Below are 26,915 nucleotides of genomic sequence, written 5' to 3'. Positions count from 1 at the left end.
CCGTGTGCACCTGGCTCTGCTCAACACCCTGCGTCACCGATGCGTCGTGTGCTGTAGAGACAGTCACAACCCCCTTTGTTTCATTGCAGTTCCCCTGCCTCGTCTTGACCTCGTGTTTTTACCTCTGATATTCGTATATGCACCAACCCTTACCAAATCCCATACGCCGGTACGCGACTAGTCCCTGCAGTCCAGTCCGCACCAAATCAAAATCCATGTACCCGTTTGAAGTAGTCAGTATATATAAAAGCAACCTCTTGCAAAAAATCCCAATATACACCCGTTTCCTGCAGAATTTTCGCTCGTTCCAAAGCACAATTACTGCTCGTTCGGCTTCTCCTTCAGCCTATCTGCTTCCATGTCCTCCATCATCAGGCGCTCGGTAAAGCTCCGCGGCGTGCCGCTAAAAGTATCGCGCATAAAACTGGCCCTGTAGCTGCTTAGGTCGGCGGCGTCCATACCGCTCGTGCCATCCACGCCGCCAACAAACGAGTTGAAGATGCCAATGGAGGCCGCTTTGGCGTGGACTTCGGGGTCCTTGACCACGGGCATCATGATGGAGCGGCCCTTGTAGGAGCCTACTGAGCCGACGTGGAAGCGAGGTGTGGTGGGCGTGGCGGGTGCGGGGGCTTCGGCCTTGGGTTTGGGCATGGGCGCGGGCGCGACGGTGGTCGGCGAGCGCAATGTGCTGAGCTCGTCGAAGGATGCGGCCACGTCCGCTGCAGTTTCATCCTCGCTCTGTTCGTCTTCATCTGCAGATGAGGGTGGCGGCCATGATGACAAGGTCTTGCCGCCTTCATCTTCGAATTCAAACATGTCATCGCCATCGTCCCCCACGTCTGAGGCGTTGGCAGGCGCCTTATTGAGAGGCGGGGGAGTTGCGACCCTCGTCTTCTTCAGGTCTAAAAAACTACTATCGGGTGCGTTTGTGTCGTTGCCGGTGTCTTGTCGAATCTGCTGCATTCCCGGCTCCGTGCTTGCCAATGGCTTGCCCAAGTCTACTTGTTGCATTTGATTCGTGACGACATTATCTGAGTCGGGATTCACCACAGTCCATACCGTGCCGTCTTCCAGCGGTTCTCTTGATAGTGCCCGAAGAGCATCGGACGAGGAAATCTTCTTGAAGGGCGGGGGCTCCAAGTCGTCGGCATCACCTCCCAGGACCGAGTCCACTGTCACGTTTTCGCCTTCCCACATGGGTGATGGTAATGACGGCATCATGGTATCGCCGGGTTGCGGAGACGCAGTGGGCAAGACCTCAGCACCCATAAACTCGAACCGGACACGTCTAGGGCTCTGGGGCGATTTATATATGCTGGAGTATCGTCGGAGGGCGCTGCGGGGACCTTTGTTGTCGCCCTTGTCAGATGAGGCTGACGAGTTTGCGTCGTCGGCCGTCGCAGCGTCAGCAGGCTCACTTTCGCGCGGCCGATGCCGGGGTGGTGTTGTCAAGCCACCGGGAAAGCGGTTTTCGTCGGCGGATTGATTCATCTCGGCGCTGGTCGTGCTGTTGGCGATGAGGTTCTCAGTCGCAGGCATCCAGCCGTTGTCGGCGCTGTTTGGGCTGCCGGCCACGACAGAGGGCTGCTGGGAGGAAATGGCAGCAGCCGTGGTTGTGACGGCGGGTATGCTGTCGGCGGCTACGTCCGAATCTGCCAACAGAGGGAGATAGCTCGGCGTGAAGAGACCCTGTAGCTCGTGGTCACGGTCGCGTGGGCTGCCTGGAGCGACTAGATTGCCGGAGTCGGCAGGCGTTGACGCTAGCGATAGAGTTTGAGACGTGGTCGCCGTCTCGGGGTTATCGCTGACAGGCGGCCGAGGAGGTGACTCAGCTGCTGGCGCGGCGGCGGGCTGAGGCGGATGCGGCAGAGGCGGATTCGTTGCTGGAAGGCTCGGACGGAGTGTTTTATAATGGTCCAAGGTGGTTCGAAGCTGGTGCTGCATGGTGACGACGGCGGATGGATCTGCGGTGCGCGTCAGCTGGTGGTAGTGCTGGTGAAACTCGTCCAACAGCTCCTGGCGGTGCGCCTCGAGCTTGGCCTCGAGATGGTCCAGCCTGGTGCGGAGACGGTCGTGCAAGCTGGCGGCCACGTCCATTGTTGTCCAGTGTCAGCGTTCCACGTTCCAGTGTCCAGTGTCCAGTGTCCAGTGTCAACGGGCGACGCTAAACGGATGAATGGCTATGCTTGTTTCCAGCGGGGGCATGACGCAGAAACGGTGGCAGGCAGGTGCAGTCAGAGGTCGGGGCTGGGGCGCGATCGCCTTGTTTTGGGACGACAACGAGGCGGACAATGCATGCAGGTGATTTTGGTTTTTGCCTTTCGTCGTGGAGATTGTTTGGTGGCTTCCAGTTATCATTGGCGATGGCCCAATGTTGGCGGCCCATCCCACCTCGTCACGTGGGTCGCCACTGGTTGTCTGGGGTGTAGATGCCTGCACTATACATTATTTATTCTTTATTGTCCCGGGGTCGTCGATTCTCTTGGTCCCATTGGCTACTGATCTACTCGATCAACCAAGCTTGTGCTGTGATGCACGTCACCATTGTCTTAGCTCGGAGGTCATTGTCCAGCGGCTCAGGCGCTCGCTACAAAAGGCCCCTACCAAAACGGACAAAGGGAGGAAGAGACAGACTACGAAAAAGAACTGAGTCGGGCTTCTTTTCCGCAGCTCATAGACTCTTAGTATTTACTTACTCTTATCTCTGATCAGCGGGAGAGCCACGCCTATTCGTTATCATGGAGGGGTATAAGTGGCGGTCAATACGACATATTTTACCGGGTTCCTGGGGTAGGGCTACGATTGTACTGGCGTATCGAAAACCCATAGAGTGGGTAGATTAATAGGCCATCAAGGCATCAAATCTGTGGCCTCAAATTATGTACTGCTGTTTTGCGCCCTGCCCGCCCGCCCAAGTACGGCTGCCAATCAGATCGCTCCGTATCATGTTACGCCACTTATTGCAAGCTGTCAGAGTTACATCTGTATCAGTTTGAGCCAAAGCTCAATGATGAATTAGTGCCAGCTGGTAACATTCGTGAGGCGGTGGCTGCAATGCTGTACAAATTAGGTAGTTAGGCTCGTCTTGTTCGTAACCCGAATACGCTGGGCAAGGTATCACAGCACACTGGGCGCCAATTAAATTGGCAAACAAAAAGAAAAAAAGGGAACCGAAACCGAATATAAATCATTCAGAGGTAATCCATCTCGTAAAAAAATTCCATCATCATCGGAATTCAGGTTCAGGTTGTCTCTGCGCCCAGCGTTCCTACCTACACCACTGTAGGTACCTACCACCAGCTGTAGGTAGTGTAGGCATGTAGGTACCTAGGTGCGGTAAGGTAGGTACGGTTTCTCATGACTCACCGCTTTCCCCTTTTGGACCAAAGCTTGCGCCAGCTCTTTGCTGCCCAGCCGCTGCCGCTTTCTTGTGTCTCCAACAGCACCACCACCTTTTTGACAGCTGCAGCCCGGGAGCTTTCTGGAAGAAGCCGCGTCAGATCCCGCCAGTTGCGCTGCCCCCAAGTCTCTCCTTCGCCCTTTTCCCTTCATTCACCATCATGTCGACAATACGCGTCGACGACACCCAGTCGGGAAGTCCGCCCGTCCTCCCCCTCGACTTCAACGGCAACCAGCCGCCCACGATCCGCGTCTATCCCTCCTCCAACTACACTTTTGGCGTCAAGGAGACACAACCCGAAGAGGACCCCTCAGTCATTGCACGTTTAAGGCGCCTCGAAGAGCACTATGCCGAGCACGGCATGCGCCGCACCTGCGAGGGCATCCTCGTCTGCCACGAGCACAACCACGCCCACATTCTCATGCTGCAAATCGCAAACGCCTTTTTCAAGCTCCCCGGCGACTACCTGCGGCCCGAGGACGACGAGAATGACGGCTTCAAGGTGCGCCTCGATGAGCGTCTGGCACCTGTTGGCCGCCTCGGCGCGGATGAAAAGCCTGGCGAGTGGGAGATTGGCGACTGCCTGTCGCAATGGTGGCGGCCCAATTTTGAAACCTTCATGTACCCATTTCTGCCCGCTCACATCACCCGTCCCAAGGAGTGCAAGAAAATCTACCTCATTCACCTCCCCAAGACCAGTATGATGCTCCGCCCGCAACTCATGGCCTGACTCTAGTTTCGCGTTTGCTAACAGTTCACGCAGAGGTACTTAGCGTTCCCAAGAACATGAAGCTGCTCGCTGTTCCGCTCTTTGAGCTTTACGAAAACAGCGGTCGCTACGGACCTCAACTTGCCGCGATTCCACACATCTTGAGCCGCTACAACTTTGAATTTGTTGACGAGGACGGCAAGGTGGTCACGGTAACACCAGGCGAGGGCTACAAAGCCGGCGAACGCCCCCCACCCAAGACAAAAGTCCTCGTTGGCGATGACACAGATATGAAGGAGGAGAATGGAACAAATTAGCGCGTTTGAATTCATTGGCGACGGTGTTGGGCGTATGGACAAATTATTTTCGGTCCTGTTAGGGCAACGCGGTCTTCGTGTGCCTCGTGGACATGTTGCATCAATGTGCTCATAGCTAGATTGGGTGGATCCAAATTTTCTTGAATTTCCCCTATAATTCAAGCTGTATCTAGAAACACTTTTGGGGCCGTTGCGTAAGAGTATTGTCAAGGTATCCAAGGCTAACTAAGCATACTCGTCCTGGCTGGTGGCAACTACACGAGGCGGATGGTTGGAGCAAAGGGGTTAACATAAACCAGATTCCTCACCATATTCTAGTCTTTTTGAACAAACATTATTGGGCCTTGACTGGTGGCTTCGTCCGATTTAGCTGATGCACGGCGTGAGAGGCAGGGCAGCAACACAAGATACAGCGTGGCCAAGACGGATCCATGAAATCCGCCTGCTTCATACCGCCTGAATGCGTGGTGGCCCCCAAGGGAAGGCAGCCATAAGAGCCGCCACTAAGTCGCATTCAGCCTTGTATTTATCTTTCCAGATTATGTTGTGTATCGGTTGAGACTCTTCGCAATTTAAGCCGGCATTCATACCCTTGGCATTTTCCCAGTATTCCGGATAAAACCCTGATATCTCCCAGTCAACAATGCCAGAGAACTGGCCTCCATCAACAAGAATGTTATTTAGGTGTAGGTCAGCGTGAGTAAAGACAGATCCATGTTTAGGCGACGAAAGTGCCTCAGGATGTCTCAAGCGCCACGACTGAATCTCGCCGCCCGTCATGGAGAGATTCCACTCGTCTTCGCTATGAAAAGGGCCGCATGCTTGATCGCCAACAACGGCATCGCATATTCGGGCTCCTTGGTTGCGATTCCTCGCTACTCCAGTGAACAAATACCCGGAGCGGTTGGGAACGCGTCGCAGCTGCGCAACTGCTTTGCCCAAGTCGTCGGCAAGCTGACGGCGCTCTTGATATGTCATGCGAAAAAGAACATCCAAAGTCCGTTGGCCTGGTACTTGTGTCATGATGACAACATCATTGCCTTCGTCGGTATACGTGTCTATAAGTAGGGGTGCCGGCACGCCGGGTGCTTCTCGTTCCAGAAGCGCAAGAGCTGCCGCCTCATTCCCCCCATCTATTTTCGCAATTAGCCCAGCAGACTGTGACTTGTATATCTGTACGAGTCTTCCTTTTTCAGATGAAATAAGCATTCTATAGACATAGGTTCGAATGAATCGGGGCACAAAGTGCCAGAGGCGGCGAAAGAATAAGAGCCAACCTCGATTCCAGAATTCTAGCAGATTAAAGTCCTTGGTCAGTCCACAATTCAGATGAAAGTAAAGGTGTAAGGGGGCTTGTGTTTAACATACTGGCTGTTTGGCGTACTGGCCATGGCTTCAAGCATTCCTCCTCGACGGAAAACTGTTCGAGGGTCTCTGCAAATGCCCTTTGTAGTTGTAGAAGATACGGGGACGGCAGTGGAAGCTCGGGCGAGTCTGTTTTGAGCCTGACGAGGTTCATCCGGTCTTGTGGCAAGGGGCTTCCGTCGCAACATTGCAAGGTAGAGTCATAGGAGAATGCGCCAAACTGTGACACGAATAAGTATTTCGAATAGCGCAACAAGTTGGCTCTTTTTTGAATACCCGCATTTCTTTGATCACTGCCATGTTGATGGGCTCCAGGGCACGGCGTGGTAGACCAGTCAACTCTTGTAGAGTCAACTTGTGACGACGCATAGCCGCGCCCAGGCCGGGCGATAGGAGCCACGCATTGCTCGTATTGGTTTCGCTCTCGCCTAGCACGGTGCGCAGGTACGCGACATTCTTGGGTGCGATAAAGGCCTGCAGGAGCTTGGCTTGCGGGTCGTGGCTCTCCGGGCGGAGGAGAGGCTCGAGGCCGGGCGACAGAATGTAGTCTGGGCTGGGAGCTTTGAGCGGCGGACAATGCGGGGGGCTGATACAACAGCGCTCCTGATCTCGGCGCATAAGCAAGGCAGTGAGCCTGTCGCCGACGGGATTCTGCTCCAGAGCTGTTTGATAGTTAGCCAAAGAACCGACCGCAGATGGCAGCGCAGACCTGCGGAGGCTACACTGCGCCAATCGGTTTTTAACTGGCGCAACACGCGCTCAATAGGCTCGCTGGGACTTGCAAGGACTCGCCGGCGGATTTCGTGCATGGCCGCGTCTTGGTCACTTGCGGCGCCGAGGAAGAAATCAGTCAGGATCGCATGTTCTACTGGGTGCAGATCCGAGGACCGGATGAGAGCTCGAATTTCCCCTGCCTGTGTCCCCATGGCTCAAAACACACGGGTTGGTTGGGTAGGAAAGCCTGGCACTTGGGCAGAGGCGTGCGTGATGCGTGATGACGATGCTGGCCAGCCGTTGGCCCTTTTTAGTTATGAGACCCTGTCGGTGTGCGGTGGGGGTGAGGATTTGCAAACAACTTCACTCGGCAGTGTTTGTCAGCTCGCCAGTGTCCAAGCTAGCTATCTATTGGAATAACAGTATACCGCTCTCATTTTGATATTTTTCAGACTCTTAAGCGCCTGTGTTGAAGGTGTATAGGTGCAAAAGTGGCTCTGGAGCCTCCACAAACGACGAAACAAAGCCGCCCAAATTGCCTAGTAATAAGCCAAAAAGAAAATAAGGGATGGATGTCATCCCAGGAAGGTTGGATAGTCAAGATGTGATATATCATTACTTCATGAAAATATTTTTCTTCTAATAAACTCTGGGGTCGTGGAACAGTTTAGCCGGCCAAGATTCCCATTTTGCTGCTACGCGAGACCAAGCGCTGCCGCGCCCTACTACCGCCTAGGCAACCTGGTAAACATCCAACGGCTCGGGATCAATCAACAACACTTCATCCTTTGCGCCCAAGGCGATATACAAGCTACACGTCACATTTTGCGCCATGTATGCCTCTCCCGTTTTTCCTTGTATGCCCTCTGCGTCCGCGATCAACCCCAACTTTCCCAAACCGCGTGCTGACCAAGCTTTCCGTGGACAGCCACGCCACTGTGCAAAGCAAGCCTCGATGGCCGCCTCGTCGCCACGCTGAGCGCGCAGACCATCACCGTGCGCTCCGTCGTGACGCTGCAGGTAGAGCATATCGTTTCGCTCCCGTCCGGCCTCGGCCCCGTGACGTCGCTGCAATGGTCGCCCGCGTCCACGCGGCTGCTCGTCTGCGCTGGCGAGAGCGTCCACGTCTTTTCCGCCACCGCCGTTGACGGCGAATTTTCCGCCGCCATCCACAGCCCGCTGCTGCCCGGCGAAAAGGCCACCCTGGCACGCTTCGGCGCCCGCGACGGCGAGGTGCTCGTCTGCTCGCCTTCGGGCCTCAAGCTGGCCGTCTTCGACCTCGCGACGGCGACGGCGGTCGAGATTGCGCACCCCAAGTTTCACCAGCCGGCCTCGGTGCACCGGAGCTACTCGATGCGCCCCGCGACGGCGCACCTGGCCGTGCTGACGCGGCGCGGCGGCAAGGATTTCGTGAGCATACACCATCCCGTCTCCCGCCAGGTGCAAAAGTCGTGGGCCGTGGAGTCGGTGGTGGACGCCCAGGCCGTGTGCTGGACGCCGGACGGGAGGTGGCTGATGCTCTGGGAGGCGGCCGCGCATGGGCACCAGTTGGTGCTCTACACAGCGGATGGGCAGCACTTTAGAACAATTACCGGCGCGAATCTGTCAGATGATCCAGATGCGTTCCTGGAGCTAGGCATCAGGACTTGCCAGCCGAGTCCTAGCTCGGAGCTTTGCGCCATAGGTGACCACAGTCGTGGCGTTGTGATATTACAAACAGACTCATGGCGGAAGAGCGCAATATTCACACACCCCGTGACGATTGAACCTCGGGATGCGTTACATGTATGTTTCCAATCTCGACACCCCGCGTCGGAGCCCAATTCACTAACCCATTGGGTATAGGTATGGCAGGAGCAGCTCACAATATCTAGAGAGGGCGAAACAGTGCACACATTTCAGCGCGCGACGCAGCCCATCTCACCGCCAGGCACACCCTCCGACGGGAAACCAACGGACACAAAATCCGGCTGTGCCAGCCTCGCCTTTGACGCCTCCTCGACGCTCCTCGCCACGCGCCTCGACGACGCACCCGGCACCATCTGGATCTGGGACATTGTCGCGGCCGAGCTGCGCGCCGTGCTCGTGTTCCACTCCGTCGTCACCTTTGCCTGGCACAAGCACGCGCGGGAGCTGCTCCTCATCACCGCCCACAGCGAGAGCCGCCCGGGGCTGTCGTACCTGTGGGATCCGCTGCTGCCGGGGCCCACGCCCGTGGTGCCGGACGAGTTCATCGCGGCGAGGGGGAGCTCGGTCGGCGCGCCGGCCAAGGCGCAGATCTCGTGGATCAACCTAGACATGGATATCCCGCTGGCGCTGCTGTCCACGCCACAGCAGTACCGGATCCTCTCGCTGGGCGAAGGCGACGAGGTCCCGGAGACGTGGCACGGCGCGTCCAAGTGGGACAACGAGCCGCCGCCCAAGAGCAATGGCGGCGGGTTCGACCCGGACATTTCTGATACATCGATGGATGATGGTGCGGCGGTGGAAGACACTTTTCAGTTCCGGAAGACGTGAGACGGCGCATCACAGAGATTAAGAGTCGAGTTTTGAGAGTCGAGTTGCAGCTTTGACAGCGAGACAATGTGAAAGAAACTCAACACCTATTTCACGCCAGCACAATGTCATACGGGCCTCGTACAATGGGCTTGTCTTGCCGTAGAGTGGATATGTAAATGGCTGTGAAGCACTGTATAGTCACGGCGATTCACCAACACGTTGGGGGTATATAGTCTCGAGGAAATCATACCAACAGCTCCCAAATCAACACTTATCCCTACAAACATCTAGAACACAAGCTCCTCTTGGGGTTTTTTTTTTTGCCCAACTCCCAAAGTCACGGCGAACTACCACCTCTCCAATACCCCCCAAACAAACAAACCAACAAGCGGAACCCCCAAGAACCATGAACCGAGGCGCCAACCAGACAAAGAAGCCTTCCTACAGCGGCGGGCCCAACAACAAGCCGCCGGTCAAGGACAAGCAGGAACCACCCGCACGCAAGGAAGCGAGCAGCAGCGGTGGGCAAAAGGGCGCGGCTATGAGTAGCAGAGAGAACAAGGACGCAAGGGCCGCGCAAGGGCCTGTCATTGCCGTTGGCATGAGACCGTCCCAGGCAGTGCGCAACGACAACGACAGGTACATAGCACCAAACGGCGTGGTGATTGCCAACGGTTCGGGAAGGCCCTTTGACGTCAGGACGGTGGCGGCGCCGGGCAAGAAATAGTAGGGGCAAAGACATATGCAGGTGTCAGACGAGTCGCTAAAGAGAACTTTTGATATCACCTTCTAAAATACCGTTCCCTTTTTATGAGATATGTGCCTTAACCCAATTCAACCCTCCCCATCAGCATATGTATTATGCTTGTACAAAAAAAATCAAACATGTCTCATTACGTTTGTCATCATGATGTACCACCAAAGTTCATCTTGAGCTGAATAGCTGGCTGCCCTGACGCGTCCGTATTATTCTGGCTCGCGATGCTCGACGCCTGTCGCGCCAAGCGCACCACTTCCTCCAGCAGGCTCCGCTGGGCGGCGCTCATGCCGCCGACGATGCTCCGAAAGGCGTCCTGATTGACTGCTGCCACTTCGAGCAGCCGGGCGCTCGTCTCCGGGTATCGTTCCTCGCCCTCGGCCGTCGCGCGGGCCATGAGCATGGGAATGACGAGGGACATGGCAGCGGCGGTGCGCTCGACGCCGACGGTGCCGACGTAAAGGCACAAGCTATGCGCAACGAGGGAGCGCGCTTGCCCGGGGTCCTCAGGTTCCACGTTGGTGACAAAGGTAATAAGACGGGGCACGAGGTACCGAGCAATGGTGGCGTCGGACGACGAGGGCGAACTTTGCAAGAGCAACGATCGAATGCAGTTGGCGGCAATTTTGGCAGTCTATTTCAGTTGTTAGCAGTGCATGGGTGTTTGTTGCTGGTGGCGAACGTACCATGCGGTCGGTGAGACAGTCCAGAAGCTCGTCAAGATATCTCACGACTAGCGGCTCAGACGCAGGAAGCTGGTTATTTCCACCAGTAAAGAGAATGGTTGTTGCTAGCAAGCAATTTCTGACGCATATGAGTGACGTTGACGCTTCACGCTTTTGAGCATTGAGATAGATGGAGAGGAAGCGGCGCAGGCAACCCTGTAGCTGCACATCAGTCGCCGAGGAACCATCGGGCGCAATCTTCCGCGAGGCGCTCATGCTGCCAATGAAGCGTTTGAACGTGGCTAGCGATTGTGGGACGATAAGTTCCTGGCAACTAGGTGTGGCGAGTATGGTTGCAAAGATGTGAATGATGCATGCATGCAAATCCGACTTTATTATGGCTGGGAATACCTCGGCGGCATCGACAAGAGCATCCAGAGATGAGCGGATTAGGACAAGTGTCTCCTCGTTGATTTGGTGTCGTACTGGCTGGTTTCCTTCGTTCAAGTTTGGCAACAAGCCCGACAGGACAAGGACAATGATTCTTGTCAGCTCAAAAAGTTGATCAATGTCCTCTGACAGATCACCTTCTTCAGACCCTTGGCGGCGGGCAGAGGGGTGTGTGACACACATGGCGCGGGCAATGTCGACAATGACAGTTTGCACGTCAATGCCTTCTGTCAATACAAGGCGGTCAAGGAGGTCCATCGTCTCAGCAAATACGTCGGGGCGGTAGATGGCGTGTCCAGAGACGCTGGGATGCAGGATACGCTTCAACGCCTGGAGAATGGCGAGTGTCTGGTCGCGTGTAGCCAGCGAATCAGAGTGGCCAGGCCGTATGGCAAGTGATTCAAAGGCCAACCCGAATAGGACGAAGAAGAAGGCCACGGGCTCATCGCGGTAGTTGATGCCGGCTTTGCGATGTCCATTCGTAGTGGCCTCGCTCGATTCCTTGCCGTCAAGGGCATCAAAAACAAACTCACTGTCCTGCTCAATCAGCGAGGCAATGGCATCAACAAGCTTCAACCACGCATCTTGGTAGAACTTGAGAAGCGTCTCACGATTTAGGGCAGCGTAGATTGAGTCCAGACTTCCAGACAGTGATGGAGGTCCTAGTGTCATGGAAATATCGGGCTCAAATCGCAGACGGGCAAACTCGCGTAGTGATTCCAGCCAGAGCGGCGTCAGCGTGCCAATATGCGGTTTGAGAACATCCAGCAGGTACTTTTGCTCGCTGCTTGCGACTTGAAGCTCGGCCCAGGCCGAAAAAACGGCAATTTTGACCATGGTCTGAGCGTTTGACGAAAGGCCTTTGAGATCGCCGATACCTGCATTCTCGTTGTCCGATGAGAAATTTTCCAAAGCGCTGACGAGGGTTTTTAGAATGCGGCCCATGCGCTCGACATCCGTAACGATACCAATGGAGATAAAACTGGCGCAGACATTGACTGCCTCCGAAGCGAGCTCCGGAGACGAGTCAGCAGCAAACGCTGGCGTCAGAGCGGAACTGATTTGTGCCTGATATTGCTCAAGTAGCATAGCTTCTTCGAAGTCGGGGTCCGGTGTTTTGCCAAACATTTTCAAGACGGCACCGATGATCTTTAGTCCCCAAATGCGCAGCTCCAGGACGCCAGATGTCGACGCGGAGAATGCCATGCGAACAACTTCAGCAATCTTGTTCTGGAGTGCTATCTGAGCCACCGAGTCGCCGTTCGCAGCTACGTCCTTGGCAACCAGGGTAAAGATATCCCCAATGCAAGAGATGGCGAAAGTGGTCACCTGCCAACGCAGAGGCTCAGCATCAGAGTTCCCATCCTTGCCATCCTTGCCATCCTTGGTCGTTTCAGTGGCGGCGGCGGCGAAGCCGGCAACCTCTTCGTCGTTCAAGTCGACCGCGCCGCGAGATGACTTTGCCACAGCCACCTCGGTTTTTTCCTTGACGCGCGTAAGCCGCAGAACCCTCTGAAGTTGGTCCAGCCATTCATTCGTTTCAACGAGACACGTCTGTTGAAGCCAGTTCCTAATAATATTTTTGATCCCGTCGTGTTCTGGCGCGGCGTCGAGCAGCAGCCACAGTTTGTCTTCAAATCCAGCCTCGGCGTCTCTCAAGACATCACGCGGGTTTCGCTTCATCATGTTGTGTATTCCCTCGATAGCAGCGTCTCGCAGCTCGCCATGCTCGGATGACAGGTATCGTTGAAGCAACCGAACGTAGTCCGAGTAATGCATCTCTCCGGGAGCGTATAGAGAGAGGTGTTCGAAGCACATCAAAGCAGCGTCTTCAACTTGCTTGTCCTCAGATTCTTGGAACTGTCCAACGAGCGTGAAAATGAGCTCCCTCGATTTCTTGGAGTCCTGCAGGTCTGGGCCTAGTACGTTGATCAAGGAATCAATGCATCGAGCGATGGCTGCTGACGTAGAGAGCTCAGTCTCAAGGGCCATTGTTATCGCAGACGGAATCTCCGGGTGATGTGTCTCAGAGACAAATAATTGCGCAAGCATTCCCAAAGTGCTTGGAACGTAAGCTGAGAAGCTCAAGCCGGCCGCATCGGCAGCAAGAGACAAAGCCTCTATAGCCCAGTAGTGCACAACCGGATGAGGGTCATTGCAGAGAGACATTAGGATACCCAAAATAGTCTTGAGGTGATATCCAGCGGCCATACCACCTACTTTGGTCTGGATGGAACCAAGCGCCATGGCACAGCCTGCCCGTGCACTAGGCTCGCGGTTACTGACAATGGTATCCACCAAATACTTGATTTCGTGATTCGTGAATGCGTTTCCATATACGTTGCAGAGTCTAGCCATAGCTGCATATCCGAGGCTTCGCACATACTGATCTTGGTCAATGACAAAGTCCCGAACGATATCCTGCAGTAGCTTTTCCACAGCAGAGTTGGCGACATCGCCAGCTGGAGACTTTGTCTCTTTTGTCGCAACTCGCATAGTCGCCAATATCGCCGTGGCCACATTGACACTAATTGCTGCATTTCTTGCAAGATCGCGCTGGAGAGAACCGGAAGATCCGAAAGTTCGAACCTGCTCAAGAATACTCTCCTGAACTTTGGCGGGTGTGAGGGGAAAAGCAAAGGCGAACAGTTGGATTGCCATATTGACTACTTCCGTAGCTGGCGGATCAGGTCTGACTTCGTTGAGATCCAGACTACCGATGTAGAGGGCAGAGGCATCATGCTCCAGACTGCCGCAGATGGGTGATAGCAGGATGCTGTCAATGACTTCCTCGGGCGAGTTGGGTTTGGATACGACCTGGATGGTGGACTCGTGCTGGCCAGGCAAGCTACGGACATTGAAGCCACAAACAAGGCCAGTAAGGCCAAAGCCATCATTGTCACCCACATCCCAAATAGACTCATAGGTGGCCGCAGCATTGGCAATGGAGGCGCTTAGTGAGTTGGCCGAGTAGTTTTCGGGGTCTGCAAAAAGAGAAATGGCGAGAGTGAGTAGGTTGGACTGTAGAAGAGCTTCGCTGCCACCCGCAGGGCTCTGATTGACCAATTTGACATAGCACTGCAGAACGCGACGTTGAACCATTTTTTCAAGATCTTGGAGTTGAATTGCAGGCGTTAAGCGCTGCGAAACATCCTCAGTGGTCTTCTTGTTTGGAAGGGTTTTCAGGAAGGCTGTTGTACTCTGAAGCATGGTGGCAATGCGTTTAGATACATCCACCGTCAATAGGCGATTGTTGAATTCAAGGAACGCCAATATGGACCCCAGAGAGCACTCCCGCACATGTGTGAGGAACGAAGCTTCGAGGAGACTCCTCGATGTAGTGCTATCTTTGGCCAGTGGCTTCGGCAGCGCGTTCTTCCAAAGCAAAAGAAGCTGTGATAGATGTATTTTGACGAAATTCGGCCCGAGAGACATGAGGCCGCCTATCAGAATCCAGGCAACTTGAATCTGGGTACTTGAGACTCGGAGCTCGGACTGGCCCGAAGATTTGAGTAGATTGGTCGCCATGGTAAGAACGCGACTGTTGATATCTAGCGAGCCGTGTAGTGGTCGCAGCGGGCTTGAACTGAGAGTCGCTGCCAAACCATGCGCCAAACCAATGCACCGTCTTTGGGAATTCCTCCCACCGGCGAGAAGGGAAAGCTCTCGACTCAGGCTGTTCATGCAGACAGACAAGCATGGTAACAGTTGTTGAGGGCACGCCACTGTGAAAATTTTCATACACTGTGAGGCGAACACTTGTACGGAATAACTGGGGTGCTGGAATACTTGCAGCAAGCCATCGCGGCACGATTCGGCAAATTTATTTGTAGCAGATCCCAAAGACTGAATCAAAGCTGCGACGGCGCGCAGAGCTGTGATGAGGGTCTGCTTTGAGGGCTCGGGACGTTGAGGTAAAGCGGCAGGATAGTTTTTCAGGATGTTGTTAATCAAGACTTCAGCAATCTTGACCTGGCCAGATTCTCCCAGTATTTTGCTTCCAATGACGTCGTACAGGATAGTATCAATTATTCTGCGCGAAATCAAGAGTCGATAGCGATTGTTGGCAATGCTTGGATTGCCCAGAATGTCCGTGGTAAGTGTATCAACAATGAGTAGATAGTTTGGCTCAATGACATTTTCACCGAGTCGGCGGAACAGCTTGCCAAAGCATACACCGACAGCAGCTCGAGCGCGATTTGATGTTGTAGGCCTCACATAATGGGCAACCAGCTGATGGAGGATGTCACCAAGTGACAGGGCAAGATCCTCCTTGCGCCTCGTCCCTGGTGCAGGACTAGCTGTACGAGAAGGAATGTCATCGTCGTCACCGACCATGCCGGGGAGTGTGGATTGACGCTTCAGTTTGGGAGCTGCCTTCTTGCTCTTGGTGGGTTTGGAAGATGCAGTTTCAGAGTAGCCTTGCGCGTAGGCTTCTGCGAGGCAGCTAGCGGCGGCGTGTCGAACTTGCGCAATGGATGAGTCAAAGGCTTTGAACATGGCCGACTCCAACTTGTCAAAGTCAGACGAGTTCCTAAAGTAGGTGGTGTGCTTTAAGAGAGCTCCGAGGGACTGCGAAGCTGCGATGACAACTAGGGAGCCCTTGTCACTGGAGGCATGGTTTCTACCCTGCTTCCAGATGTCACGCGCGATGCTCTCTTCCATGGAGCCCTCAACGATGCCAATCATCTTGGCCAGAGCCGTAAAGACGGCGCCACGAAGACCCGCATTGTTGGAAGATGATTTGAGGAGCTTGATAAGCGCTGAGCAGCAGAGCTGGTGCAGTCCAATCGCGCTGTCTCCAGCCGCAGCGTAGACATCGCCCAGGCAGACAACGGCGGCATGCTTTGCGCGGGTCTCCGTGTCGGATTTGGACCTGGCGCCAGAAATAATACCGGCCAAGTCATTTATCGTCTCGAAGAGGAGTTTGCGGTCGCCGTGGGTGAAGACGTGGGCGAGGCACTGTCCCAGGTTGTTTCGGACCACCCTGGACGGCTGAGGGGCAGCCAGGTTGATGATGCGAAAGACTTCCTTCTTGAGGTAGAACTGCTGCGCGCTGCAGTCGTCGGCGTCGAGCTGGCGTACATATTTCGTTAAATCGGTGACAAAGGTCAGGAGGAACAGCTCCTGCTGCTCCGCTGGTAGAGACTGGAGCTTCTGAAGGTCGAGCTCTGGGTTGTCGCTTTTCTTGTCGTCGGCGGGCGGTAGAGCTGGCGGTGGCGTGGATTGGGACTCGGCGGCCGGGGGTGGAGCGTCGGGCTCCTCGCTGGATGACATGGTTCTGACGCTCTTTCAAATCATAGAGCGCAGAATCGATGCCGTATGCACTAGGCTATATCGTTGCCCACGGTGGCGTTGTAAGTCGTCGTGTGCCGGTTTGCAGAGGTTCACAAGTCCGGACGAGATGCTGCAGACCACAGGGGCAGCGACAGCCACGGGCAGTGACGACCAGAGGAGCTTTGGTGGGTTTTGCTCCCTTTTTCGGGGCACATTGCAAGCTTGCTAGCGGGGCAGCCTTGAGCTCAGGGGAAGATTATTAACCCGTCGCGGATCTGGCCATGACGGAATTGACATCTGTACATTTTTTACAAATTACAAGAGGCCAATTCGCTTGCTGACCCTTTTCCGCTTTGGATAGTAGCAATGTCATTATCAAGGCGCTTTACTGGCGCACTGGCACCGCTTATACGCCCAACTGCTGGCCCTCGTCTAGAGATATGCCTAGCATGCAGACAGCGCCTAAGCACCACGAGGCCCAGAGAGGCGGGACATAACAAATGGTCCAAGACGAAACATATCAAGGCCGTGACAGACAAGAAGAAGATGGTCGAACGTACAGCCTTTACAAAACTGATTACAATGTACTCCAGGAGTATGTGGATTACCTCCGTGATATTGCCAGGTCACCTCTTCTAACACGGCAGTAGTGTATGGTGACGACATTCAGTATAATCCAGCACTGGCCGGTGCAATTGCGGCTGCAAATAAAGGTACTATATAAAATAATTCAAATTATAAACATATCTGACATGATTATCAGCCAGCATCCCTAAGGCCCTTATAGAAGGTGCCATCGCCAGTGGCCAGGGCAAATCCACGTCCGGCGCCAAGCTGGAGCCCATGACAATGGAGTTCCTCTTGCCGCCCGATATCGCTCTCATAATCGACATCGAGACAGACAGCAAGCAGCGCACGCTTCAGGATCTGAAGCTCGCCGTGAAAAAGGCCGGAGGCATCACAGGCTCAACCGCATTCAACTTTGCCCGCCGCGGCCGGGCCGTGTTCAAGCCAAACGACGGCGCGGCGCTTGCAGATCTGCTGGACGAGGCCATTGAGCACGACGGCGCGCAGGACGTAGAGGAGAGTGACGAGGGCGGTTATGTGTTGTGGACGGAGCCGTCGGCGCTGATGGCCATCGCCAAGGCCTTTGCGGCCAAGTTTGACCTCGAGCTGCTCGCCGCAGAGATCGTCTGGGCGCCCAACGAGGATACCATGGTGAAACTGGATTCGGACGATTCTGCGGCTGCGCTGTCTTCTCTTTTGGCGACTTTGAGGGAGCACTCGGAAGTCAAGGCCATATTCGCAAACACCAAGCAAGGACGTGCCTCAGAAGAGGCGTGGGAGGCTGTAGAGAGGCGTCTTGATGTTTGACATCCTGCACATTGCAACTGTACACTGCTGTACACTACTGTACACTATTGTAGCATCTCCATGACATATTGTAAAAAAATTGGTTTCTTGTTATTCCTTGTTACCATTGTTGAAAAACGCCACCCAATGCGCCGTCCCGGATCGGAGAATTTGTTCTGTCCCTCTTTTTCCCATCATACAAGTTGTTACAGCGCACGCAACACGCAGGGCTGTGACCAGCCCTGCGTTGCTACTGCATGTCTTTCGTCTATGCTCAATCAAGAGTCGTTTCCGCTGCTGCCGGCCCCCTCGCCCTTGCTGCGCTCCTCCTCCAGGCGTGCCTGCTTGAAGCGCTGACGGGCCAGCATGCGCTCGTACTCAATCTTGAGCTCGTCGCGGTCGCGCGGCAGCTTGTTGCACTCTTCGGGTCGCGGCCAAAAGTCGGGGACGGAGAAGCGGTTATCGAGGTTCGTGCCGAAGTAGTACATGATGCCAATGGGAAACATGACATAGATGCCGAACTGGTTTGAGTTTGTCCAGGTCAGTGCTGCTGAGCAAAGGGGTCGCGGGGTGGGCCGCAAGGGTTCCGTTCCTACCTTGAACACCTCCAGATTTAAGCCGGGCATTTTAAAGTCACGATGCTTTGAGAGTTCGCGTGGTTTGGGGCCCTCGTGGTTGTGGTGATGTAGTTCTGATCGAAGGATGTCGGGCGCAAATGGCAGTTGGCCTTGCTCACGCCACCTCTGTAGCACTAAAACCAGAAGCCGGCTCCAGCAAGCCTACGATCCACACAGAAAGCCAAACGCTCAATGCCATCTCTACTAATTAGTTATATCACATACTCAAGACATCATTTCACTTGGTTTCGAAGGAAGGGCTAGAATTGTTATTTCAATTAGAATATTATTCTTTCTCCAGCATCGGAGAACTGGTATCTATATCATAACTCATCAGGCAGGCCAGCTGCATCTGGTCCAAGAACCCGCCCAAGATACGATGGCTGCTTCTCAAGCTCTACAAGCTCCGTCAACGCATCATATGATTTACACGGGCCGTTTCGCGAGACTGTTACTTGCTACGTCCACCAGGCTTACGTCGGGGGCAGTCAGAGACCCGATGACCAGGTTGGTGGCAGTTATAGCAAGTCATGGAGGGTTTGTTCTTTAACGAGTTGTCGCCTGACCCGGAAATAGACGTGATGTTGTTGTTGTTGTTGTTCAGTCGCACTTCTTTTTTCCTACGTTTGTCGCGTAGTTCTTTGGCTTTGGTATCTGCCGCGGATGGGCGGGTGCGCGACTTGGACCGCGATCTACTTTGGTCTCGTTGCGAGCCCGATTCTTTGCGTTTTCTGCGGTTCGGGCGGTCGCTGCCGTCTGAGTCCTGTCCCGTTTCGTCCCCGGATTCGTCATCGCTTGGATGTTGCGAGCTCTGTTCCCCTTGTTAGTAATGGCTTTGGCGCGGAATCGCGTCGTCCAGTTTCGCTTACCTCAGTCTTTGGCTTTGGCTTGCGTGTTGAGGTGCGCCCATTCGCGGCGACATCCCCCGCGTCCCCGCTGTCGTTTTCGGAGTCCATGTCACCGTAGCCAACGTAAACAATTTTTCGTGATATTTTGGAAGCTTTCGCGGTAGCTGGCTTCTCGAATTTCGTGTTGAGAACCCAGTGTGTATCGCCAGTGGCATGCTGTAGAAGCGCCGCTTTGCGCTTGGCTTCTTGGGCTTGCATGGCGGCATCCACGGACGCCTGGTCAAAGTCCATACTGAGTCTGCCGGCAGGCGAGCCATGGTCTAATTTCCTCTTTTTGGCCGATTTTGGTTCCGAGTCTGGCGAGGCAGGGGCGGAATTGGATGCGATGGCTCTTTGCATGAACTTCATCGTGAGTAGCCTCGACGAGACTCCCTTTGGTGTGTCGGGCGCCATGATGGGCGGCAAGAGCTTTCACAGCACACGTTGCGCAAGATGCGAATTTTCGAGAGATGGGTCGCGGAAGGTTTGTGTAATAACTCTTTCGAATAGGAAATAAAATTCGAATTTCCGTTCGTGTCGCTGGTTTTCTTGCGTGTCTGTGGAAAACCTGGTTGACAATTCAAGGCGTTTCTCGGACTTTTTTCTGGACCTCTTAGGTTATCGGCGCGCCACGGAAAATAGCTTTTTCCGCGATCTGTAATCCACTCATCTGGCTCGTCAACTTGGCTCCCGTCGAAGGCGAACCCGAGCTCGCAATCCTACAACCGGGCTCAATTGTGTCCTCGCTTCATATACCATACGCACAACCATGGCCGCGCCGCAATTGAGAATTATTGGCGGCCTCGCGCGCAGCATGCGCGTCTCCCGCCGCGCCTTCAGCGTCTCCGCCCGTCAGCTCGAATCGACTGTTCCGACGACACGAGACGAGTTCAAGACTCCCACGCAGACCGACGACGCCCTCCCTGTTGACATCAGCCAGGCTCCCAACCGCGTGGGAATTTGGTCCCGAAGCCAGAAGCCGCGAGCTACTGCCATGACTGGCCCTCGATTCGAGCAGACCGACTTCGAAGTTCAGGTACGGGAACCCGGTGGTTTCCCTCGGATGGAATAACCGGTTGGCAGGTGCTGGGAGCTGGGATACTAATCTCAATGTGTAGCCCCAACCTCTCTCTGCAATGGAGATGGTCCACAAGCAGCCAGTTCGATGGACTCACGACCGAATCGTGGTCTGCGATGGTGGCGGCAGCGCCGCCCATGGTCACCCCCAGATCTTCATCAACACCGACAAGGCCGAGATCGCTACCTGCAACTACTGCGGCACACCATTCGTGCGTTGAAATAAAATACTTTTTCTTGGAATTTCTTTCGCTGATAATTTTCTAGGCCAACGAGCACCATCGCAAGCACCTCGAATCTCTCCCTGCGACATCCTACCCTTTGTCATAATGTAGGTGCTGTTTGATTTAGAGAGGCGGGGAGTATATCGATTGGCAAGACAAAGTATGCTTTGCTTGTGAGTTTTGTACTAGCTATTACACTAAGACGAAAATTTATTATATTGTACATAATTATAATCGGATTATCAGATCTGTAATGAGAGCTACAACCATGCTCAACCGTGTGTGTGGCTGGCAGTAGCGGCATGACCAACAAGCAAGAGGCCTAGTCGTTATAGAGAATGTATTTTGACGCCAGGGGCGAAGCTATCATACAATTTTGCGGGATGTATATGTCTCTCCGCCCTCGGACATAACCTGTTCCAACTCTGTGGAGTTGGAACAGGTTATGTGTAACCACGCCCTCGCTGATGCTGGGTGAGACGTACAGTTGTACGTTGTTAAAAAAATATCAATACATAAAATACATTAATGCATCAATAGATAAATTCGGTGCCTCATTTGACAAACTATAGAAGGCATACATTCCAACATTATTGCTCCATCTCCACACAGACCACTCACTCGGGTTACTTAGGGTTCCACGATACGTGGCGGTCCAAATGGACCGGCGTTCATAAGAGCACCCACCAACTCGCTTTCGGCTTCATATTTGCCTTGCCATATTTGCCTATGCACAGGGCGAAAACTGGCCGCATCCAAGCCTGTGTTCATACTCTTAGCACACTCCCAGTACTCGGGATAAAACCCCGAACTCTCCCAGTCGACGATGCCTGAGAATTTGCCCCCGTCAACAAGGACGTTATACAGGTGTAGGTCGCCGTGCGTAAATACAGATTTGTGTTCGGACAAGAGCGCTTCGGGATGGCTTGCGCGCCAGAGCTCATGCCTGCCGCCAGTCATGGATATGGTCCAGTCCAGCTCACTCTCAAAGGGGCCGCAGGCCTCGTAGCCGGCATGTGGATCGTGGATCTTGGAACCGTTGCGACCTAGTGATGAGATGCCAGTAAATAAATGTCCCGACCGATTAGGGACGCGCCGCATGTGAGCGAGGGCTTTCCCCAAGTCGTCAGCGAATTGGTGCTGTTCTTCGTATGACATGCGGTAAAAGACAGTCTTGGCTGGCACGCCTGGCAATTGCGTTATTACGGCAAAGCTCATGCCTTTGTCGTTCTGAAACGTGTCGATGAGAAGCGGCGCTGGGACCTCGGGCGCTTCTGCTTCCAAGAGCGCAAGAGCTGCTGCTTCGTTTCCTTGATCCATCTTCGCAATCAGACCAGCAGATTTAGACTCATATAGTTGCACAACTCTGCCGCGTTCGCGAGACTGAAGCATCCGCCGGTACGTCCAAGTGCGGAGGAACCGAGGCACCAAATGCCAGAGATTGCGGAAGAATAGTAGCCAAGATCGATTCCAAAATTCTAATGCGAGGGCGCGAGAAACCTATTTAGCCGCATTCTACGCCTTTCAAGCAATCAATGTCCAACTTACTAGGTGCCTGACGTTCTGGCCATGGTTGTGCGCATTCTTCTTCGACAGAGAATACGCTCAGCGCAGATGCAAATGTGCTTTGAAGTTGGATCAGATAAGGCGAGGGCAGCGGCGTCTCAGAAGGCGAGCTTGTTCTTAGCTTGGTAATGCGCAAATCGTGCTTTTTCCATGGATTCCCATCACAGTACTGCAAGTCCGAAACATATGGCGAGCTGGCAAGCTATAGAGAAGTTGGATGAGTTACGGGAGTTAACAAAGGAAGATGTTTGCTTCTCTACAAGTACCTTTATTTCTCTGATATCTTCCATGCTGACTGGTTCCCTGTATTGTTCTGAGGTCGTAAACGCCCCGAGTAGCTTCAGCTTGCTCTGTCGAATAGCTATGCCCAGGCCAGGAGACAAGAACAAAGCGTTGCTCATGCTAGCGGTATTCTCACTAAATACGCGCCGTAAATAGGGAACATTTCTAGGCGAGACAAAGGCCTGTAGGAGCCTCGCCTCGGGTTCTTGGTTTTCGACTCGTAGGAGGGGCTCAAGCTTTGGTGACAACATGTACTCTGGAATGGGGACCTTGACTTGAGGGCAGGTTGGGGGGCTGAGGCAGCAGCGCCCCTGGTCCCGGCGCTTAAGCAAGGCGGCCACTCCCTCGTCGACGGCGGTTTGCTCCAGGGCTGAACATATCCAGTAAGCGTATGCGTGGTAGGGTAGAAGAATGCGCGGGCGCAAGGGAGCACGGACCTGTGCAAAGAATAGCATGCCAGTCTGCCTTGAGCTGGCGCAGCACTCGCTCGACTGGTTCGCCTGGACTCGAAAGGAGGCGTCGGCGTACTTCGCGGGCGGCCGCTTCCTGGTCGCATGAACCCCCCAGAAACGAGTCTATCAGAATGAAATGCTCGGTCGGTTCGAGATGGCATGAGCGAATGGTGTTTTTCACGTCCTCGACGGCCTCTACATCCGCGGCCTGCGTCGACATTGTGAGAAGTGATGCAGGTTGGTTGGTTGGGAGCACTCAAAGCTGCGGGGGACAACTAATAAATGATATGCAGGGGGCGCGCCACTCCAAAAAAAACAGCCGCCCGACTAACATAATCGAATTACCAGGCTGGCGGCAAGGAAACAAGAGTGGTTGGTCACTTTTTGTGGCTCCCTACTCCTTCTTGAAATCGAAAAACACAGGGACCATATATTCCCATCCTTCGCGCAACAACTGGCTCTCGTATTGGCGAGATCCTCTTGGCCTTGGGGGCCGGCTCCTCCATCAACAGCCAACCATGGATGGGCACACCCACAGCATCATGAGGAAGACGCCCAGAGCCTGGTCCGGCGGTCTCGCATTCGGCCGCCATGGAGGGGTATATAGTCGGAGCTTTGGCTCACTGCTCTCTCGTCTTGATTCCTCTTTAGCATCTATTCATCTTGAGCATCTATTCATCTTGAGCATCTATTCATCTTGAGCATCTATTCATCTTGAGCATCTATTCATCTTAAGCCTCTATTCATCTTGAGCACCCGCGTTCTGCTTCGAGCTCTGTTCGTTGCAACAATGGCCGAAACAACAACAAGAAGAATCAACTTCGACATCGACAGCTTATACGTCATTCTATCCGAGCAGTCACAGCCCAATTCATGGCACTGGGGGATCTACCTCCATGTCGACGAGGCTGGAGGCTGGATCTTTCACATTCGCAACTCTGCCCACGAACCGTGGTACTTTGAGCACAAGAGGAGCGAAACCATCATGACATCGAAAACCATCATGGTCGCTCTCCGGGTCGCCATTATCAGGCCCAAGGATATGCACGGCGCGCTCCAGAGCTTCATCGGCACCACCCAGTCGCGCATCGGCATGGCCGACCCCAACCAGTTTGGCAGGCTCACCTGCCGCACCTGGGTCATGCAGGCCCTCTACCAGCTCGATCAGTCCGGCTACATTAGCATCATGCCGGGATACACGGTGCAGGACATCGAGTTTGAAGCCGATCGTTCCGCCGAGCTCAACAGCGAGATTCGGACCAAGCGTGGGCAGCTCACCGATAAGGAACTACTTCGCGACTGCAACTACAGCAAGGCATAATGAATGGATTAGGATTTTGTATGTGGTCGGGAAATGTTGGTAGTTGATCAGACCACACCAGCTCGGTTCGAAATGGAACAATAGTGTGTTTAGTAAAATATTTTGAAAATATTATGGTATTCTCAATGTGTTTAGTAAAATATTTTGAAAATATTATGGTATTCTCAATGTGTTTAGTAAAATATTTTGAAAATATTATGGTATTCTCAACGCATCCAACACCAGAATCTTCGAAAGTGCAAACTCCAAGACGGAGCAAGGTTGTAAATTGAGCAAATAATTGCAGGAGTTAAGACATTGGCAGATTGAATAAAAGCTCTGCTTCCAGCAAACCCATCCCCATGTTCAATGCAAAAGAAGTGATTCCCATTTGCTACTCATACATGCCTGTGCCTCCACGCCACCCAACAATGCCGTTCTAATAAAATTTATTATATCCCCCTTGCCATTTCCTTTTTCTTTCTTTTGTTTATTTTTTCATTGCCTCTCCTTGCATCTATTACTTTGCCTCGACGGCCTTTTCCCAGGCACTCTCAAAGCTCCCCTGATTATCCACCATGACGATGCTCCGGTCTACTTGCGTGGTGTTGGCCAGCGTCTGCTTCTCCCCCGGTGCGGGCTTGGTGGCCGGCACGGGGGTGCTGCTGCTGCTGCCGCTCGTCTCGGCCGGCATGCCCTCGGCGCCGCGCATCTCGCTCTCCCAGTTGCTCGAGTAGACGACGGCGGCAAAGGCCTCGAGGGCGCCGACGGCCTCCATGTCCTGGAGGTAGGTGTTGGGCACGCCGTGGCCAATGACGTGCGCCTGGCGCGTCAGCACGGACAGGATCTTGGGCAGCAGCACCACCTTGGTCTGCTTGCTCTCCGTGATGACGGGCGCCATGAAGCCGCTCTCGTCGACGGGCAGCTCAAACGCTTCCGCGGCCAGCTTCTTGTCCACGAGCGTGGAAAAGCCCGCGTCGAGGAGCAGCGTCAGCACGTGGCAGAAGGCGGGCGACTCGACGAGGTCGGCCGTCTCGTCGAGGAGCCGGCGTAGGGATTCTGGCGCCGCGTGCGCGGGCAGCGGCACGCCGCTGTTGTCCTCGAGGATGCCCGACTGCCGAATGACCTCGTCCTCCTGGTCCTGCGGCGGGAGCAGGTACGGCAGCCAGCGCGCGCCGCGGCGCTCCTCGGGCGTACCGCCCTCGACCTTCCGGCGGACCTCGAGGACCAGGTCGGCGAGGCGGTCAAAGCTGACGAGGTCGCGGGGCTGGAGCGTGCCAAAGACGGCGCGGACCGCGCCGTCGACCGTCGTCATGATGTCGACCCAGCCCTTGTTGAGGAGCCACCAGCTAAAGGTGAGGTACTTGCGGTTCGTGTCGAAATCGCTGCCGTAGGCCTGGTCCGTGTTGTCGTCGTCGTTGTTCTCGAGGCTAATGGTGGCCGACTGCGTGCCGGTGGCGAGCGCGACGACGCTCGAGAGGTAGCTCCGGCGGCCGAGGAGGTTGAGCTGCACGCGGGTGAGCATGGTGAGCAGGGCGAGGGTGTAGATGAGAGTAAAGGAGCGCGTCACGGCTGCCAGTTTGTTAGCCACAGCTCCAATGAGAGGGTGGGGAAGGGGGTGTACAGCTGATAATCAAGTCGTCCCAGAGCTGGCGCTTGGAGCGGCGCGGCTTGGTGGACGGCGCACTCTCCTGCTGCGCGGAGGCGTGCTCTTCAGGCACAGAGGCGCGCTCTTCGGGCACAGAGGTCAGCGGGGGCAGGCTCGCCTGGCTGGCGTGGACGCCGCTCTCGCTGACGACGGAGCTCTTGCTGGCGCTTGCGTCGTCCTCGGTGAGGGCCGTGTCGGCGATGCTGGGCGGCGTCGGGGCGGCGTCGGCAGCCGGGTTGGCGCGGACGGCCTTGGCCGTCTTGGCCTGCTGAATCTCGTAGGTGATTTGCTCCGTGTTCATCGCGGCGAGGACATTGGCGGTGGCGGTCGGGAGGAGGGCGAGCACGGTAAAGGTGCAGTCTTCCTGGTTCTGCTCGAAGCGCCGACGCAGGCTGTTTTGTCTAGCGTGTTAGGACAAACCATAGACTATATAGGCTGCGGTGCGGTGTGCTTTCATTGAGGAAAAAAGGGGGGGCTCTTACTTTTCTTTCGAGATGCGCTCGCTCGTCATGCGCTCGCGCGCGTCGGAAATCTTGGACATGACGTACTGGCTGACCACGTACCCGGCGCCGACGATGCCCGCGCCAATGGCAATGGGCGTGCGGTTCCGGCGGAGCCACCCCCGTACAGAGGAAATCATGACTCTGGGCCGTGTGTGTGTGTGTTGGGGGGTGGGAAGAGTTGTTGCGGAGCGAATGGCAAGGTTTTGCGGAGAAGTGAGCTCAGATGGATCGCGTGGTGGCAATGGTCGTCATGGGAGAGGGAGGGTTCGGGCGTCGATGCGCTTAGCCAACAAGTACAGGGTAAGTTGGGAATTGGCGATGGAGAAGCCTTTACACAGAGCAGCAGAAGGGCTGGGGTGAGTCAAGGCGAGAATAGAGATGGGCGTTTAATGATTGCACGTGTGGTGAGGGTGTCGGAAGCTTTCAAGCTAACTATCTACCTAGTTATCCATCCATCTGGAGCCCTCGCGCGGCGCGCACAAACTGACCAACTTTGGGACGCGCGAGCCGAGACCTCGGCCCCCCGAAAACAAAATGGGCGGAGGCCAAGACAGCCGAGCTTGCGGGAGCTAACACTACCTGGGATCAGCTGCGGGTTGCCGCCAGTTTGCATGTACCTCGCTTGTACTCCGTACAGATGCCTGTGCCACCTCTGCGCCACAAATGCCCCCAGAATCGAGAGCTTGCGCGCGCTAGCCCGATTCGGCTTCCCTTCACCAAGATGGGAACTTGGCATGTGGTTTGACAGAATGTTTGTTGGCGCGTTGAAAAAAAATTGGTGTCAAAGAAAAAATTGACAGTGTCGCGACAGGGGAGTCTGACAAAGGAGACGAAGAAAAAAAAATGTTCGGGT

The 26,915-nt window shown here is 54.6% G+C and overlaps 12 protein-coding genes across 12 annotated transcripts; 5 read left to right on the top strand and 7 right to left on the bottom strand.

Moving 5' to 3' along the window:
* Window positions 1-318: 318 nt before the first annotated feature.
* CCM_02659 (uncharacterized protein) lies at window positions 319-2,097 on the bottom strand (the record flags this gene model as incomplete). Its single annotated transcript, XM_006667811.1, has 1 exon — window positions 319-2,097. One exon carries the CDS (start codon window positions 2,095-2,097, stop codon window positions 319-321), a length of 1,779 nt encoding a protein of 592 aa, XP_006667874.1.
* Window positions 2,098-3,560: 1,463 nt separating this feature from the next.
* CCM_02658 (cleavage and polyadenylation specific factor 5) lies at window positions 3,561-4,426 on the top strand (the record flags this gene model as incomplete). The annotated part of the gene is made up of 2 exons (XM_006667810.1): window positions 3,561-4,098; window positions 4,164-4,426. The coding sequence occupies 2 exons, from the start codon at window positions 3,561-3,563 to the stop codon at window positions 4,424-4,426; spliced, it is 801 nt and encodes a 266-aa protein (XP_006667873.1).
* Window positions 4,427-4,873: 447 nt separating this feature from the next.
* Window positions 4,874-6,717, bottom strand: CCM_02657 (Protein kinase-like domain; the record flags this gene model as incomplete). Its single annotated transcript, XM_006667809.1, has 4 exons — window positions 4,874-5,718; window positions 5,795-6,011; window positions 6,068-6,453; window positions 6,501-6,717. The coding sequence occupies 4 exons, from the start codon at window positions 6,715-6,717 to the stop codon at window positions 4,874-4,876; spliced, it is 1,665 nt and encodes a 554-aa protein (XP_006667872.1).
* A 620-nt stretch (window positions 6,718-7,337) lies between these two features.
* Window positions 7,338-9,022, top strand: CCM_02656 (WD40 domain protein; the record flags this gene model as incomplete). The annotated part of the gene is made up of 3 exons (XM_006667808.1): window positions 7,338-7,362; window positions 7,434-8,290; window positions 8,351-9,022. The coding sequence occupies 3 exons, from the start codon at window positions 7,338-7,340 to the stop codon at window positions 9,020-9,022; spliced, it is 1,554 nt and encodes a 517-aa protein (XP_006667871.1).
* Window positions 9,023-9,909: 887 nt separating this feature from the next.
* On the bottom strand, window positions 9,910-16,153 carry CCM_02655 (HEAT repeat protein; the record flags this gene model as incomplete). The annotated part of the gene is made up of 2 exons (XM_006667807.1): window positions 9,910-10,395; window positions 10,448-16,153. The coding sequence occupies 2 exons, from the start codon at window positions 16,151-16,153 to the stop codon at window positions 9,910-9,912; spliced, it is 6,192 nt and encodes a 2,063-aa protein (XP_006667870.1).
* Window positions 16,154-16,519: 366 nt separating this feature from the next.
* Window positions 16,520-17,527, top strand: CCM_02654 (DUF28 domain protein; the record flags this gene model as incomplete). The annotated part of the gene is made up of 3 exons (XM_006667806.1): window positions 16,520-16,748; window positions 16,801-16,866; window positions 16,917-17,527. 3 exons carry the CDS (start codon window positions 16,520-16,522, stop codon window positions 17,525-17,527), a joined length of 906 nt encoding a protein of 301 aa, XP_006667869.1.
* A 257-nt stretch (window positions 17,528-17,784) lies between these two features.
* On the bottom strand, window positions 17,785-18,132 carry CCM_02653 (mitochondrial cytochrome c oxidase assembly factor; the record flags this gene model as incomplete). The annotated part of the gene is made up of 2 exons (XM_006667805.1): window positions 17,785-18,027; window positions 18,103-18,132. The coding sequence occupies 2 exons, from the start codon at window positions 18,130-18,132 to the stop codon at window positions 17,785-17,787; spliced, it is 273 nt and encodes a 90-aa protein (XP_006667868.1).
* Window positions 18,133-18,574: 442 nt separating this feature from the next.
* CCM_02652 (Zinc finger domain-containing protein, CCHC-type) lies at window positions 18,575-19,424 on the bottom strand (the record flags this gene model as incomplete). The annotated part of the gene is made up of 2 exons (XM_006667804.1): window positions 18,575-18,934; window positions 18,993-19,424. 2 exons carry the CDS (start codon window positions 19,422-19,424, stop codon window positions 18,575-18,577), a joined length of 792 nt encoding a protein of 263 aa, XP_006667867.1.
* A 355-nt stretch (window positions 19,425-19,779) lies between these two features.
* Window positions 19,780-20,417, top strand: CCM_02651 (NADH:ubiquinone oxidoreductase 18.4kD subunit; the record flags this gene model as incomplete). The annotated part of the gene is made up of 3 exons (XM_006667803.1): window positions 19,780-20,046; window positions 20,129-20,299; window positions 20,355-20,417. The coding sequence occupies 3 exons, from the start codon at window positions 19,780-19,782 to the stop codon at window positions 20,415-20,417; spliced, it is 501 nt and encodes a 166-aa protein (XP_006667866.1).
* A 524-nt stretch (window positions 20,418-20,941) lies between these two features.
* Window positions 20,942-22,831, bottom strand: CCM_02650 (Protein kinase-like domain; the record flags this gene model as incomplete). The annotated part of the gene is made up of 4 exons (XM_006667802.1): window positions 20,942-21,789; window positions 21,860-22,079; window positions 22,144-22,529; window positions 22,597-22,831. The coding sequence occupies 4 exons, from the start codon at window positions 22,829-22,831 to the stop codon at window positions 20,942-20,944; spliced, it is 1,689 nt and encodes a 562-aa protein (XP_006667865.1).
* Window positions 22,832-23,401: 570 nt separating this feature from the next.
* On the top strand, window positions 23,402-23,932 carry CCM_02649 (uncharacterized protein; the record flags this gene model as incomplete). Its single annotated transcript, XM_006667801.1, has 1 exon — window positions 23,402-23,932. The coding sequence occupies one exon, from the start codon at window positions 23,402-23,404 to the stop codon at window positions 23,930-23,932; it is 531 nt and encodes a 176-aa protein (XP_006667864.1).
* Window positions 23,933-24,431: 499 nt separating this feature from the next.
* Window positions 24,432-26,199, bottom strand: CCM_02648 (peroxisomal membrane protein Pex3, putative; the record flags this gene model as incomplete). The annotated part of the gene is made up of 3 exons (XM_006667800.1): window positions 24,432-25,483; window positions 25,536-25,960; window positions 26,042-26,199. 3 exons carry the CDS (start codon window positions 26,197-26,199, stop codon window positions 24,432-24,434), a joined length of 1,635 nt encoding a protein of 544 aa, XP_006667863.1.
* Window positions 26,200-26,915: the final 716 nt, after the last annotated feature.

Source organism: Cordyceps militaris (genome assembly GCF_000225605.1).
Source record: "Cordyceps militaris CM01 unplaced genomic scaffold CCM_S00002, whole genome shotgun sequence".
Classification (NCBI taxonomy): Eukaryota; Fungi; Ascomycota; class Sordariomycetes; order Hypocreales; family Cordycipitaceae; genus Cordyceps; species Cordyceps militaris.
Note: the sequence above shows the minus strand (reverse complement) of the source record. Positions and strands in the feature narration are given on the sequence as shown.